General features: G+C 39.9%; 1 protein-coding gene across 2 annotated transcripts in view; it reads left to right on the plus strand.

The window, feature by feature from the left end:
- Positions 1-14,496, plus strand: part of CERKL (ceramide kinase like) — a 116,366-nt gene that overhangs the window by 83,523 nt on the left and 18,347 nt on the right. For both annotated transcript variants that reach the window (XM_060177624.1, XM_007522150.2), the window contains exons 4-5: positions 3,436-3,499; positions 10,171-10,313. In XM_060177624.1, the coding sequence (XP_060033607.1) occupies positions 3,436-3,499; positions 10,171-10,313 (207 nt within the window). The remainder of the gene's footprint in view (positions 1-3,435; positions 3,500-10,170; positions 10,314-14,496) is intronic.

Here is a 14,496-nt window from a genome sequence, read left to right on the forward strand (position 1 = left end):
TCAGGACTTTAAAATGGAATTCCTTAACCAACTTTTCCTCCTACCGTCCCTTATACACGTCCAAGGGAGAGATGTTCTCTGAAGACCTCACACCAAGAAGACAGGTCAAATCAGGCTGAAGTGTACACCTCTCAGTGGCTATATTGCCTTTTGGCCCCACCTCCATTATCATGGTTGATTGATTTCTATTTTCCATGAGCTGGTGATTTGCATAGGTGAAGGTGACATCAGTGACTCACGGTGTTGGCACAGAGATTTTGGTGATACGCAGTCTGCATGTAGCCCAAGTACCAAGGTCAGTCTCACCTGTTCAGTATTGGTTAACCCTAATATCTCCTGCAACGCAAGTTTATGAGAAACTTCTATGACAGACTCCTGAGGAATTTCTGAAATTAAAATAAAATTGTAGTGAAGGAGTTAAGCTTTCATGGTTGTGACTTTTTGCTTATTTAGTAGTGGTTTGTAAAGAAAGGGGACAATTCAGATTCCTTCTGATGACAGTTTTCAGATTGTCCTCAGGAGAAATGTGAAGTTCATAGCAGGATGAAACAATTAAAAGCTGAATGGATATACCGGTGAATTATGTTGTTTTATTGACTTACCAAACACACGAGTTTTATGCGACTATTACTACATTTAATTCACATTGAATACTGTGTAATGAATACTATGTGGAGTGGAAGACTTATAAGCTGTTCTACCTGTCTGAGTGACTTTTAGTTTATTAGAAATTCAAATAGATATCTAAAATAAATATAATGTGTATATACATAAAAAGCAGATATAATAGGAGATGATTTTAATTTTGATTAGAGGACACAAGAGTATTTGAACTAGACATTTAGATGGGAGAGAATGAGAATCATAGAAGGACTATAAAGATTTTCTCTGTTTAAACAGAAGATTAAAGTAAGGAAAGGAAGACAACCTTGCAGACACATAATGCAAATAGAATGTGTGTGTTTGTGAAAGTGACACATCTGTAACCTCTTGGGGACACTTACATCATTTTTAGCCTATTTCAGTTTCGAATTAATCTTCAACCTGGTCCTTCCCATAATTATAAAGTTGTTTCCAGTGATAATGAGTAATGAATCTTTCTTTTCTCAAATCTAGTAGGATGGGCAAGGTTAAATATATATGAGAGACCAAACAATCTTTAATCCTAAACAAGGATTAAAATTTCTTTCAATGTCACTGCCGTGGTATGTGTATGTGTGTGTGTGTGTGTGTGTGTGTGTGTGTGTTCAACCTGCACTTAGGAGATTACTCCTCATGCTTCAGCTGGAGTTAGTGAAAAATGTCCCAAAATGATATAGTCTGGTTTAGAAAAAAATGATTTTGCCACAGAATAGAGATTAGTATTGAGAGACTTAGAAGGGGAGATAGCATAACTGCTATGCAAAAATACTTTATTACCTGAGATCCTTGAAGTCCCAGGTTCAATCCCCTGACCTTCATGAACTAGAGTTGTATAGTAAAAATAAAACAAAACGGGCCTGGGCAGTAGCACAGCGGGTTACGTGCACATGGCACAAAGCATAAGGACCAGCCTAAGGATCCCGGTTTGAGCCCCTGGTTTCCCACCTTCAGGGAGGCCACTTCACAAATGGTGAAGCAGGTCTGCAGGCATCTATCTTTCTCTTCCCCTCTCTGTCTTCCCCTCATCTCTCAATTTCTCTCTGTCCTATCCAACAACAGTGACAGCAATAATAACAAGGGCACCAAAAGGGAAAAAATAGCCTCCAGGAGCAGTGGATTTATAGTGCAGGCACCGAGCCCCAGCAATAACCCTGGAGGCAAATAGATAAATAAAACAAAACAAAACATGCAAGAAAGAAAGAAAGAAACTAGAGAAAAGCCTATATATAAGACCTGAAAGAGAAATAGAATTACTTTCTTAAAGTAATTGTGGATTAAAACAATGGATTTTTCTTCCCTAAAACGTGCTACTGCACAATATATTTAGTTCAATGAAAACTAGAATAATACATAAAACAAGTTTTGAATTGTCATAGATATTTCTGTAAAATGGCTAGTTAGTAATGGTATAACAGTCCTACTGGTTAAACTATAAGTTTGATTTATTGCTTATAGAACCTTTTTTTTAAAAGTACATATTGCATACATATCTACTAAATATTTATGTAAAATATTTCCTATTTTGTGAATGCTTGGAAAATTTTGTTAAAAGAGCAAGATTTAATAAACTCATTTCAGTGGATTTATTTTTTCATAATATCTAATTACTTTAATATGCTTACGACATCTTATTATTTTGCATTTTAGGGCCATGACTACTCAATTAGATTAGAAATGATCAACACACAATCATTTATTATAACTTAACCTTTCCAAGTTTAATAATGTTAATATCTCGTAGTTTTCTTTTGATTGGAATTTAATAGAGAAGTTTTACTCGTGATTCTTAATGGCATAAAAATAAGCTCTGAGAGAATTAAAATGTAATACTGCTGGGTACAGAATGATTCCTGTGGACACCAAGACTAATCATTTTTAACAATATCTAAAATCATTATTGGAAAAAGCTTGGACCGTGCTGGCACCAGAGACAGACGGGCATAAAAGATTAATCTTGCATATAATGCTGCACATTCTTACACAAAACACCCATCTGCAGTGTCATGTCAGTCAGCAAAAATCTTTGATGGGTGGATACAGCTGGGCTGTCTCTTCTGGCAGAACTGCCCCAGAAAATGTTAAATGTGGTTGGGATGCTTGGTGCCATCTGCAGTGTGCCAGTTTACCCTGTCTTCGCTGGCTTTTACAGGACTGAATAGGGCATCATGATTGTAGAGACAGCAATCGGGAATGACAGATTTATTTCCTCTGAGGATCCAGGCTCTGCTGGGCTAGTGTGCCACCCTCCGCCTCGGCTTCGGGTCTGCCATCAGGGCTTTTGGCTTTGTTTCATATTTTCACGTCCAACTCCTCTTCTTTATAGTCTAGCAGTTCCAGGCACACATTCTTCTAGTATGTAAATCTTACACTAACCTTTCAACTAATTTATTCATAGAAGGTTGCCAATGGGATTTAACATTGACTGTTTGATGCCAACTAACATGCTTTATTTTCAAAATACGACCATACCTAGGCATTGGATGTAGGGGAAATGTGTCTTGTTTAAGGAAATCTAGACAGGCACCAAGATAAATTTTCTAACTGGAATGAGTGGGATATCCCCAAATGACTTATGTAGTTGGAAATAATGTGTGAACATAAAGTTATAAAATGCATCAGGCCACTAAAATACAGTAAGTACTCTTTCCCATGAGTAAGATATAAATATTCAAGAATAAATAATGCTTATGACTTGGCCATCAGTTCATCAACTAATTATGACAAACTGAGTTTTAAATGTGTGTTTGTTGTTAAAGCTTTCACTCTTCTGTTTTTGTTTTTGTTTTTTTCCAGTAACAGAATATGAAGGGCATGCTCTGTCACTTTTAAAAGAATGTGAGCTGCAGGAATTTGATGGGTAGGTTCTATTATCAGTCTCTGTGTGGTGCATATCTTATGTTCTTAAATCTTGTAAGATACTTGTTTGCTGTCTGTAGGTTTTTTTTTTTTTTTTTGCCTCCACGGTTATCACTAGGCCTTGGTACCTGCACTACAAATCCACTGCTCCTGGAGGCCATCTTTTTTCCATTTTCATTGTTGCTGTTGGATAGGACAGAGAGAAACCGAGAGAGGAGGGGGAGGACAGAGATGGAAAGAGAAAGTTAGACACCTGCAGACCTGCTTCACTACTTACAAAGTGATCCCTCCCCTCCCCCCCCCGCCCCGCAGGTGGGGAGCAAGGGGCTCGAACCCGGTATCCTTGCACTTCGAAATGTGTGTGCTTAACCTGGTGCACCACCACTTGGCCCCTGGCATCTGATACGTGCAATCAGGCTCTGTTGTATCTATATCAGCACTGGAGTAATAATGATCATTTGGCATGGTATGCCCCCCTCTTAGGCATAGGAAAGCACACAGGGAAAATGAATCATAAATATTCGACAGTCACAATTTACCAACTCATCCTCAGCTGTGTGCACAGATGCATCTAGAGTTAATATTTTAATCATGTGAGCATCTAGAGAAACACTGGTAAAAGATACTGTATTAGTCTTTTAGGTAACTGTACCGTGATAGCCTCTTGTAAATTTACTGATAATGCCAATCACTACTCACTGTTTGACTGAGGGTAAATATTTTATAAAAATAAATATATTTCAGAATCAATGGAAAGTGCTAATTTTATTGGTTACAATTTAGTGTCTTTCTAACGAGTGTTAGTCCCAGAAGGCATTGAAAGCCTGTTTTGATGCAGTGCCGGAATGTGCACGAACTGTTTGCTGGCATTCAAACATGTCAGATGATGAACTTGAACACCCATGTAATAAGTTAGCTGGATCAGTTTACTAAAGTGAGGATTGATGCACAAGATGAATTAATTCTTTTAGAGAATATTGCTGAGGAGTTATTCTGATGCAGTCTCCGCCCCCAGGTTTTTCTATGCCCCGCAAAATCCTAGAGTGCCCCCTTTCAACCAATCCTGGCCCTACACGGCACCCCTGGTTGTCGCCCAATAAAAAGCCCCCTCACCCCTCCCCTCTCTCTCTCTCTGGCGCTCTCGAACTCAGGAACCCTCTCTCGGGGTTCTTTGGGGCGGGGCCAAGCGAGCCCACGAAATTAACTGGACTGATCCAATTCTCTTGGCGGGGGAGGGCTAGAACAAACCAATGTAAAGCATACGACAGAGAAGATTTAAATATATTTACTTATGCTAATGAAAGTTACAGAGGGAGAGCCCTGAATACTGCTCCCTTACGTTTTCTGGTAGTGCTGAGGATTGAACTTGGACATCAGGTATTAAAGGATTTGAACCTGGGACATCAGGAGCCTCAGGCATAGAAATCTTTTTGTATAATCATTGCATTATCCCCCCAGGCCTAGGGAAGACTTTTTGGGGGTCACTTTTTAATTTATTTTATTAGTGAATATTATTTACAAAATTATAAGATAACAGTGATATAATTCTACACTGTTTTCTCCCTATTCCCTCCACTGGAAACTGCAGTAGTTCTCCCAAGGTCACAGATATGGGTGAACTATCATTTCTTAATCTATATTTACATATGCTTCCCCTTTCTTTCCCCTATAGGCCTCCCTTCTTTTCCTTTCTAAGTCACACCTACACCTGTGACTACGATGTCCTTCCTTTTTTTTTCTCTTCTTTCTCTGGGTCCTGATGAAGTTGGAGCTCCGAGCCCTCTGGAGCTAACATTTCATCTTCCCCCTAACATTTCCCGTCTCCAGGAGTAGGGACCAGAATTCTTTTTGGGGTGCAGAAGGTGGAAGTCTGGATTCTGTAACTGCTTCTCTGCTGGACATGGACATTGGCAGTCTGATGCATACCCCCAGCCTGTTTCTGTCTTTAGTGTGTTGATGGTTGAATGTAAATATAGAACTAATTTGTAACTCCTAGGAACTCATAGATGAATCTAACAGTTTTGCTATTTTTTTCAGTTTTAAAAACTGAGTGAGTTGAATTAAGTGTTCTTTAGCTAATTTCAGTAGCAAAGTTGGCATTTTATCACACTGAACATAATACCTGCATGACTGAGTTTAGAAAAATGTATCTTTGGGACCAGGTGGCACACCTGGTTGAGCACACATGTTGCAGTGTGTAAGGACCCGGGTTTGAGCCCCTGGTCCCCATGTGCATGGGGAAAGCTTTGCAAGTGGTGAAGCAGGGCTGCAGGTGTCTGTCTCTCATCTTCTTTATCACCCCATTCCCTCTCGATTTCTGGCTGTCTCTATCCAATAAAGTAATAAAGATAACATAATGAAAATGTATCTTTGGGGAGTGAGGAGCTTGGGGGTGCTGCAGTGGCCACGCAGGGACTTGCCCCTTCAAGCGTCCGTTTCCTCAGTTTGATCCTAGGCTCACATATGCTGGAGTGATGCTCTGGTTCTTTCTCCATCTTTCCTCCCATCCCCTCTCAATAATTAATTAAAAAAATAAATATTTAAAAATAGTATCATCCCCCCCCCAAAAAAAAACCAAGTCAAAATCAACAAACAAAATCATATTCAACAGATGCTATTGGCTGAAAGACAAATACACAAATGCCCATTTAAAAATGTATCTTATCTTTTTTACAAAGAGAAGGCATTAATAACCTCCAGTTGTGCTTTTCCTCATATATATATTTCCTTTTGTTGCCCTTATTGTTTTATTGTTGTGGTTATTACTGTTGTTACTGATGTCGTCCTTGTTGGACAGGACAGAGAGAAATGGAGAGACGGGGGGACGACAGAGAGGGAAGAGAAAGACACCTGCAGACCTACTTTACCGCCTGTGAAGCGACTCCCCCGCAGGTGGGGAGCTGGGGGCTTGAACCGGGATCCTAATGCCGGTCCTCGTGCTTTGCGCCACGTGTGCTTAATCTACTGCACTACCGCCCGACTCTCCCAACTGTGCTTTTCTAGAAAGAATCGATCTGTATCGGATCATGGTAAAAGTTTATTCTGAAAGCACATGATTTACTGCATGTGAATAGTTACTTTAAGTTGTACATTTTAGAATAATTCTTTTTTAAAATTTTTTTTAAATTAAAAAAAAATTTAAATTAAAAAAATTTTTTTTATCATTATTGGATAGAGACAAGAAGAGAGACACCTGCAGCTCTGCTTTACCACTGGCAAAGCTTTCCCCCTGCAGGTGGGGACTGGTAGAATACTTCTTCATTGTGGTTAACTGTCAGTTTTTCCCCCCTTTTAGTATAGACTTGTATTAAGTATTTTTTAGGTGAGTGATTTCACCTGTAGATAATTGTAATGACTTAATAGTCATCAACATAAACAGACTCCTTTTTAAAAAATATTTATTTTATTTATTTATTCCCTTTTTGTTGCCCTTGTTGCTTTATTGTTGTAGTTATTATTGTTGTTGTCGTTGTTGGATAGGACAGAGAGAAATGGAGAGAGGAGGGGAAGACAGAGAGGAGGAGAGAAAGATAGACACCTGCAGATCTGCTTCACCGCCTGTGAAGCGACTCCCCTGCAGGTGGGGAGCCGGGGTTCGAACCGGGATCCATATGCCGGTCCTTGTGCTTTGCGCCACCTGCGCTTAACCCGCTGCGCTACAGCCCGACTCCCAACAGACTCCTTTTTAAAAAAAAAACTTAATGAGAGTGATTCAGAAGAGAAAGAGAGAGAGATCAGAGCATTGTATAGTTTGGGCATGTGGTGGTGCTGGGGACTAACCCTGGGACTGTGGAGTCTCAGACATGAAATCCTTTCTGTGTAACCATTACACTGTTTCCTTAGTCTAATTTATTCCTTTCTAATTTACGCCTTTCCACATAAATCACAGAACTATTTTATAGATTTTATAAGTAGGAAAGGAATATAATATATGTAGAGTACTATATTTTCTAAAACCAAATTATCTTGTTTCAAATCCTAGTTTTGGAATGGCCTTAGAAAAGTTGGTCTATTTATATCTTAATTTTATAGTCTTGTGAATTGAGGGTAAAAGCATTGTATTCAGTTTTTTTTCCAAATTAAATAAACTAACACGTGCAGAATACTGATAACAGTGCCTAGTATTCACTAATTATCCACCAGCTATTACTTCGGTATAAATGTCATAATTTGTTCAAGTTTCAAAATATTTAGCACAGAATGTGACATGACAGAATTTTAATTTTTTTACATCAGATTATAGTAATAGAAATGCCACCTTTGTTCTAGCAAGGAATATACATCTAAATGATGCTAGAACTAGATATAATAGATGGAGAATTCCAGGGGTAGAATGTGCAATAGTCTTTTGTTTTAGGTTGGCTACTTTGTTGGAAAACTTTTCATAGCCTTTTCAGATCCCTACCGCATCAGGGACAGCAAGAAGACAGGCATCAATCTGAGAGCTAAACATTAAGTTCACAGACTGAGAAATCTGTCCATAGAAATCTCTAAATACGGGAGTCTGGCGGTAGTGCGGCGGGTTAAGTGCACATGGCGCAAAGCGCAAGGACCAGCATAAGGATCCCAGTTCGAGCCCCCGGCTCCCCACCTGCAGGGGAGTCGCTTCACAGGTAGTGAAGCAGGTCTGTAGGTGTCTGTCTTTCTCTCTCTTTCTCTGTCTTCCCCTCCTCTCTCCATTTCTTTCTCTCCTATCCAACAACAATAACTACAACAATAAAAATAACAAGGGCAACAAAAGGGAATAAATAAACAGTAAAAAAAAAAAATCTAAAAAAAGGAGATCTCTGAACACATGAAGATAATGCTCACACCAAATCTCGAGTCTCCTATTAAAAAGATGAAGTGAATGTCTACTTCACAGGATTCTGAATGGCTAATAAGAACATGCCATCACACTGCACATCAAGTTGGCCCACAGTAGAGCTAATCATGTTTCCTTGACTCCGTAGCCACATTCTGTCCCCGGAATTAACTAAGAAATAAAAGAATGCCCCCAGACAAAAGTGACTTATGTCCTTGCCCCTATCCTGGAGTGTGTTTCTACTAACATCACTACTCAGATTTTTGTGAAGCCATTGGATTAAACCTCAGCTAACTATAAGGGCTGTAAGAATGAGAGGAAGGAAGTGAAAGGGAATTGGAAGAAAAAGTGTCGTTTGATTCTGAATTCACCCATCTATGGAGCTTCTTCAAATTATGACATCACCAACCCCTGCTGGTTAGGGTCCATAGGCTGCTTTTAAGTATATTCGGTGTTAGTTGTTCATATTTACAGATTAGAGGGCTCACTCCAAACTCAGGGTCTGTGGTCTGTGGCTTATCTAGTAAAATCTATAAGATGGCTATTCCCTTCAACCTGCCTCCCAGACAGTGTGAGTGGACTGGAACTGAGAAGTTGCCTCTGCTAGATTGAGCACACTCTTCCACTTCTACTTAGCTTGATTTGGGATGCTTTTATTTTTTTTGATATTTATTTTTATTATTTATTCCCTATTGTTGCCTTTGTTGTTTTATTGTTGTAGTTATTATTGTTGTTAATGTTGTTGTTGGATAGGACAGAGAGAAATGGAGAGAGGAGGGGAAGACAGAGAGGAGGAGAGACAGACAGACACCTGCAGACCTGCTTCACCGCCTGTGAAGCGACTCCCCTGCAGGTGGGGAGCCGGGGGCTCAAACCGGCATCCTTACCCAGGTCCTTGCGCTTTGTACCATGTACGCTTAACCCGCTGCACTACCGCCTGACTCCCAGGATGCTTTTAATAACAGAAAATCTTCCTTGTTTGTAGTAAAGTGACAAGACTGTGATAGCGACTCCGTTTCTCTCTTTTTCTTTGCATCTTCTGGACTGACATTTTCTGATAGAAAGAATGGGTCACAGACAAACAGAGGCAGAGAGAGAAAGGGGAAGACACTGTGGTAGTGAGTTTCCCTCCAATTTTGTAGGAGCTGGGTTTGAACCCAGGTCACTCGCATGGCAAAAAAGTGCATTATCAAGGCAAGCTATTTTATTTTGTTGGCTCTGTTTTTTTTTTTTTTTTTGGAAACAAAATTTTAATGCCTTACCCCGGTCCCCATGGCCTACTAAACTTGAAGTCTTAAGAGAATACTCGTTCAGACTAGGTTCAAAAGGGAGTAACATTGATTTTAGAAGTGCCATGAAATAAGTATTCTGGGTGAAAATCAGGTCAGTTTTGCAAGTACTGCACCATACACTAGTAATAATTAGCCTTCCCTTATATTAAGATACTGCATCTTACATAAATTATATTGCTTCCTGTGTTTACAAAGCTATACTGAAAATTAGTTGGATTTTCTGAGTCTAGCTATACACTCACATTAACAAGATGAGAATAATATGCTTTTGAGTACTGAAGCAAAATGTGGGTCAGACATGAGTTGACATGTCCTCGGGTCCCCGTTAGCTCCCTGTGATCGAATAGTGGTTAGTACTCTGTGTTGTGACATGTTCAAATATCTGAGAATCTCTCAACACACTTGAAAATATTTTATCTGTGGGGTCTCATCTGGATATTATGTTTTTGAAGTAACTCTTACCAATGCAGTGTCTATACTGTCTTATTCACTGATAGATAATAAAATGTTTGAAGGTGCGGGTGAGAGTAGTCATACACATGTTTTATGACATGCTGCTTAATTTCTTCCCCCGAGTGTCGTCTGTGTCGGTGGAGATGGGTCTGCGAGTGAAGTAGTTCATGCGTTGCTTCTTCGAGCACAGAAGAACGCTGGAGTGGAAGCGGGACGCATCCTGACTCCAGTACGAGCCGAGCTTCCCCTCGGCATAATACCAGCAGGTAAGGGAGGAACTAGGGGTGTCTTAGATTGGATCCTCCTCCTAGCTTCTTTTTCCCTGTTTCCTAACTTGGGCAGTATACCAAAGAATTAAATACGCAGATTTGGGACAGTGGCTTCTGTGGTAGAGCACATAGTATGTATGAGCTATTTCTTTCAAGCACCTGGTCCCGAATTGCAGGAAGGAAGTTTCATAAGCAATGAAGTTATTCTGCAGGTGTATTTCTCTTTTCTTGCTCCTCCTCTCCAATTCTCTCAAACAGACAGGAAAGAAAAAGTTGGGGGAGGGAGGGAGGGTGTCAGAAAACAGAAGAGCCATACCAGTGCGGTGATAATCCCTGGTGGGAGGGAGAGGAAGAAAGAGAGAGGAGAGAGGTGAGAGAATAGAGAGAGAGAGAGAGAGAGAGAGAGAGGGAGGGAGGGAGGGAGGACTTACTATGCAAATATGAAACTTTGGACAAGCTCATTTCTCTAGGCTTCATGTTCTGTAAAAGAAAGACAGCACATAGTGCCTTAATTACAAATTTACTGTAATATTAGTTGGTATATGAGAAGGTTTAAATATAGTTAGCACAACCAATAAATGTGATTGTTTTTATTCTGCCTTCCAATATAATTAGAACAACAATACAGTCCCCGCTATGAAATTTCAAATATGCCCATTCTAGTCAAGCTGTTTACAGGTTTATATGATGTAAAATGAGATAACACCCATAATCAAAGGGTTGAGAATACCAGTGGAATTTACTCTGACTAGAGAGGTCATGGCACTGGAGGGAAAGCTTACTCTATGGGTAAAGGCTTTTTTAGTTTTTGTTTTTTTATTGCTATATTTCCAGCAGATAGAGGAGACACGCACAGTGAATGACTGTAAGGGCATTATAGGATAAGTAACCTTTAAATTAGGCCTAAAATGGGTAGACTCTGGCGTGAAAAGATGAGGCTGAGTTATTTTCTTGGCTGTGAAGATAATAAAAGTCAAGGCAAAAGACAAGAGAAAAGATTGTTTATTGGGTGGTGAGTCAGAATAGGTTTAAACAAGGTTGAAACTGGATGCCACTGCAAAGGGTCTGAATTACACTTGATCAGCAGAACAAAAGGAGCTTTCAAAGCCAAGGAGCAGCTTGCTTGGAGCCTTCTCTACGGGGATTCCTGGTCCAGGGAAAGGGGCCAGGGAAAATGGGTGTCAGTCAGAAACACTGGCCCAGAAAAGAAGAAAACAACTTTTTTTCCCAAAAGTTTAGGAGAGGCTATTTGAGCCACTTCTCCCAAATTATTACTTAGTCATGTAGGAAAGCAGTTGTTTCTGTTTTTAAAATATTACACATTGTTATCCTTTTCACGGGAAAAACAGAGCATGAAAATACAAGACAGAGAAGCAGGACATACCGAAACTGTATAGTGACAAGGTGCCATGACAATGTAGAAATAGAATGTGTCGGCAAGTGTGTGGCAGCCTTTATCCGCTGTGTCAGGGTGCCTTTGAGATGATTAAAGTTAATCCTCAACAAATCATTATATAGAAGACAAAATAACCCCAATCAATTTTTTCTTTTAATTTGGGCCAGCTCTTTGTTACTTTTGTTATTTTAGTGCTTCTGTATGTAATGATGGAATGTTATTCAACATTTACCTTCCTGATAAATGGATATGCTTGTTATAAGCTCAGTACTCTTTATCGGTACTTAAACTTGTGATAGTCCACCCAGTGCCAGGCATCGAAAGTGGAAAGATGGGACCAGGTGGTAGCGCAGCGGGTTAAGTGCATGTGGCGCAAAGCTCAAGGACAGGAGTAAGGATCCCGGTTCGAGCCCCTGGCTTCCCACCTGCAGGGGAGTCTCTTCACAAGCGGTGAAGCAGGTCTGCAGGTGTCTTATCTTTCTCTCTCCCTGTCTTCCCCTCCTCTCTTTATTTCTGACTGTCCTTTCCAACAATAGTGACATCAATAACAACAATAATAATAACCACAACAACGATAAACATCATGGGCAACAAAAGGGAAAAATAGCCTCCAGGAGCAGTAGACTCCTGGTGCAGGCACTGAGCCCCAAAGATAACCCTGGAGGCAAAAAAAAAAGTGGGGAGATTTTATGGATTTGGTGTGCAGTGAGCTGGTAGCCGCAAAACACTCATAGACCTTACTTCTTTTCTAATATGTGAAGGAATAGTGTTTTTATCATTCTTATGCCTTTATTCATACTTTTGATTTTGAAAGCACGTTTAGCCTATCATATGTCTGCAGAAATGCAGTTTGAAACCGTATGTTGGTTTAGGGGCTATATAGCCTGTTGTCAAAACTCTTAACTGTTGGGCAGAAGTTCCAGTTTACTAATTTCCTGTAATAGGAGGAAGTCGTGTGCAAAGTAGATTCACTACAGGGGCTCTGTGCCTAGTCTAAGTTTTGCTCACCAAAGAGAACAGGAGCTAGGCAGGAAGTTTCCAGGCAGAATACAGAAGCCAGTCTGCCTTTGGAGCCATTTGCCTCCTGGAGAGAGACACCCAGAGGGATAGTTTTGAGTAAATTACTTCACTGAGCCAACAGACTAAGCTGCTGAATTATGGTCAGACTCAAATGGATCAGATGCGGGAAGCCTGTATTTGAACTGCTGGCCATCAGCAATAGTGTTTGTTGCTATGGGAACTGGTGCTAAGGAGCTGAACAGAAGGATTGTGAATAAAAGGAGAGGGAAGAAGGTGAAAATGCCTGAAAGGACATAAAAGTAAAACAAAAAACAACAACAAAAAGGTCCGGTTGTAAAACAAGGCTTCATCAACCTACTGATCTCTCCAAACCATCTATTCCTATGGAGTTCCATTAATAAATCCATGCTTTCCAATTAATCTGAGCAGAATAAAATATTGCCGAGGGACTGTTAATTTGGATGATATTTCAGGCAAAGAACCAAAGTGTAGGTGCAGTTTTCATGAGAATTTTAGATATGCTTGAATAGGAAGTCATCACATCACATTTATCTGTTTGGATGTGGGAGACATTAACGGCCTTATGAATATTCATGGTGTCTGGTTAATTAAGTTAATTGTTCTGCAGAAGTGCTTGCACTTCCAAGGACAGTTTCTTTTTCCCTTCTGTAGTTTCTTCCTGATCCTTCCATCAGTCATGCTTTGCAGGAACTGTTACTTCTGTGCTCACTCCTTGTGCTACATACATTTTAGTTGGTCTGGGCAGGTGGCATGTGGACAGAGTTGACGTTAGCTTGCGCTAAGAAAAATAACTTTTCAAGCTAATTAAAGTGCTTATCTTGAGAGAGAGCATTTAGAGCTTTTGTGGGAATGCTAAAATGACAGAGTTGTTATTTATGTGAGCAGCATGTTCCTTTGGCAGGTAGACATCTTTACAAATAGAATACACTTTCCTGAAACGTGCCATCAAATTTTAGACTGCCCAAACAAAAATTCAGAGCAATCTACAGTTTTACCTCTACTTACCTCATCAAATTTCCTTTTTTTTTTTAATTCAGAAGGTTAAAAATTTGCTGCAGTACAAAGATGCAGGTTAATCTGAGTAGAGAATAATTGAAGAAAAAAAAAGATGCTAACTTCTGCTCATACTTACTTACCATCCTGGCCAGTTCTACACCGTTAAGGAAATACTGCAAAGTCTGAGAAGACATACACTTTTTTTAAAATAGCACCCTAAAAGGATTTATACTTGGGTATAATTAGGATACTTCAAACTCACAGGCAAAACAAGAGTATTTTCTTGAGTCAGATAGATGTCACTCTCTATTGCACATGACATTGCATCATGTTTTTAAACAAACTTTCAAGAGCAATGCTTTTATGGTGTCTTCCTAATTAGCCTTGTCACTGGAGGAAATGTGTCTCTTGGAATACTGGAATTCATCGATGATTTTAAATATCTCATGCTAATTGTGCAACCTGCTTCTGAACTGTTATCAAAAGTCTGACTGGGAAATAATAGATCGATTTGTTTCCTCTTCCCCCCCCCCCCATCCACTCTAAATCAGTTTGAATTGGATGGCAGAAGGCAGGCAGTAGAGTGTCAAGGTGTAATTGGAAAGACCTGGGTAGTTGACTGCTGTGTAAATCTTCTCTGAGTTATAGCTTTTGGGTCTGCTTACTTGCAAGCCTTCGGGTAACATATGAAGGGAGCACCTTGAGAACTCATTAAAACATACACCCGTAGGCCCTAGACAGTTTGAA

Source organism: Erinaceus europaeus, chromosome 18 (genome assembly GCF_950295315.1).
Source record: "Erinaceus europaeus chromosome 18, mEriEur2.1, whole genome shotgun sequence".
Classification (NCBI taxonomy): Eukaryota; Metazoa; Chordata; class Mammalia; order Eulipotyphla; family Erinaceidae; genus Erinaceus; species Erinaceus europaeus.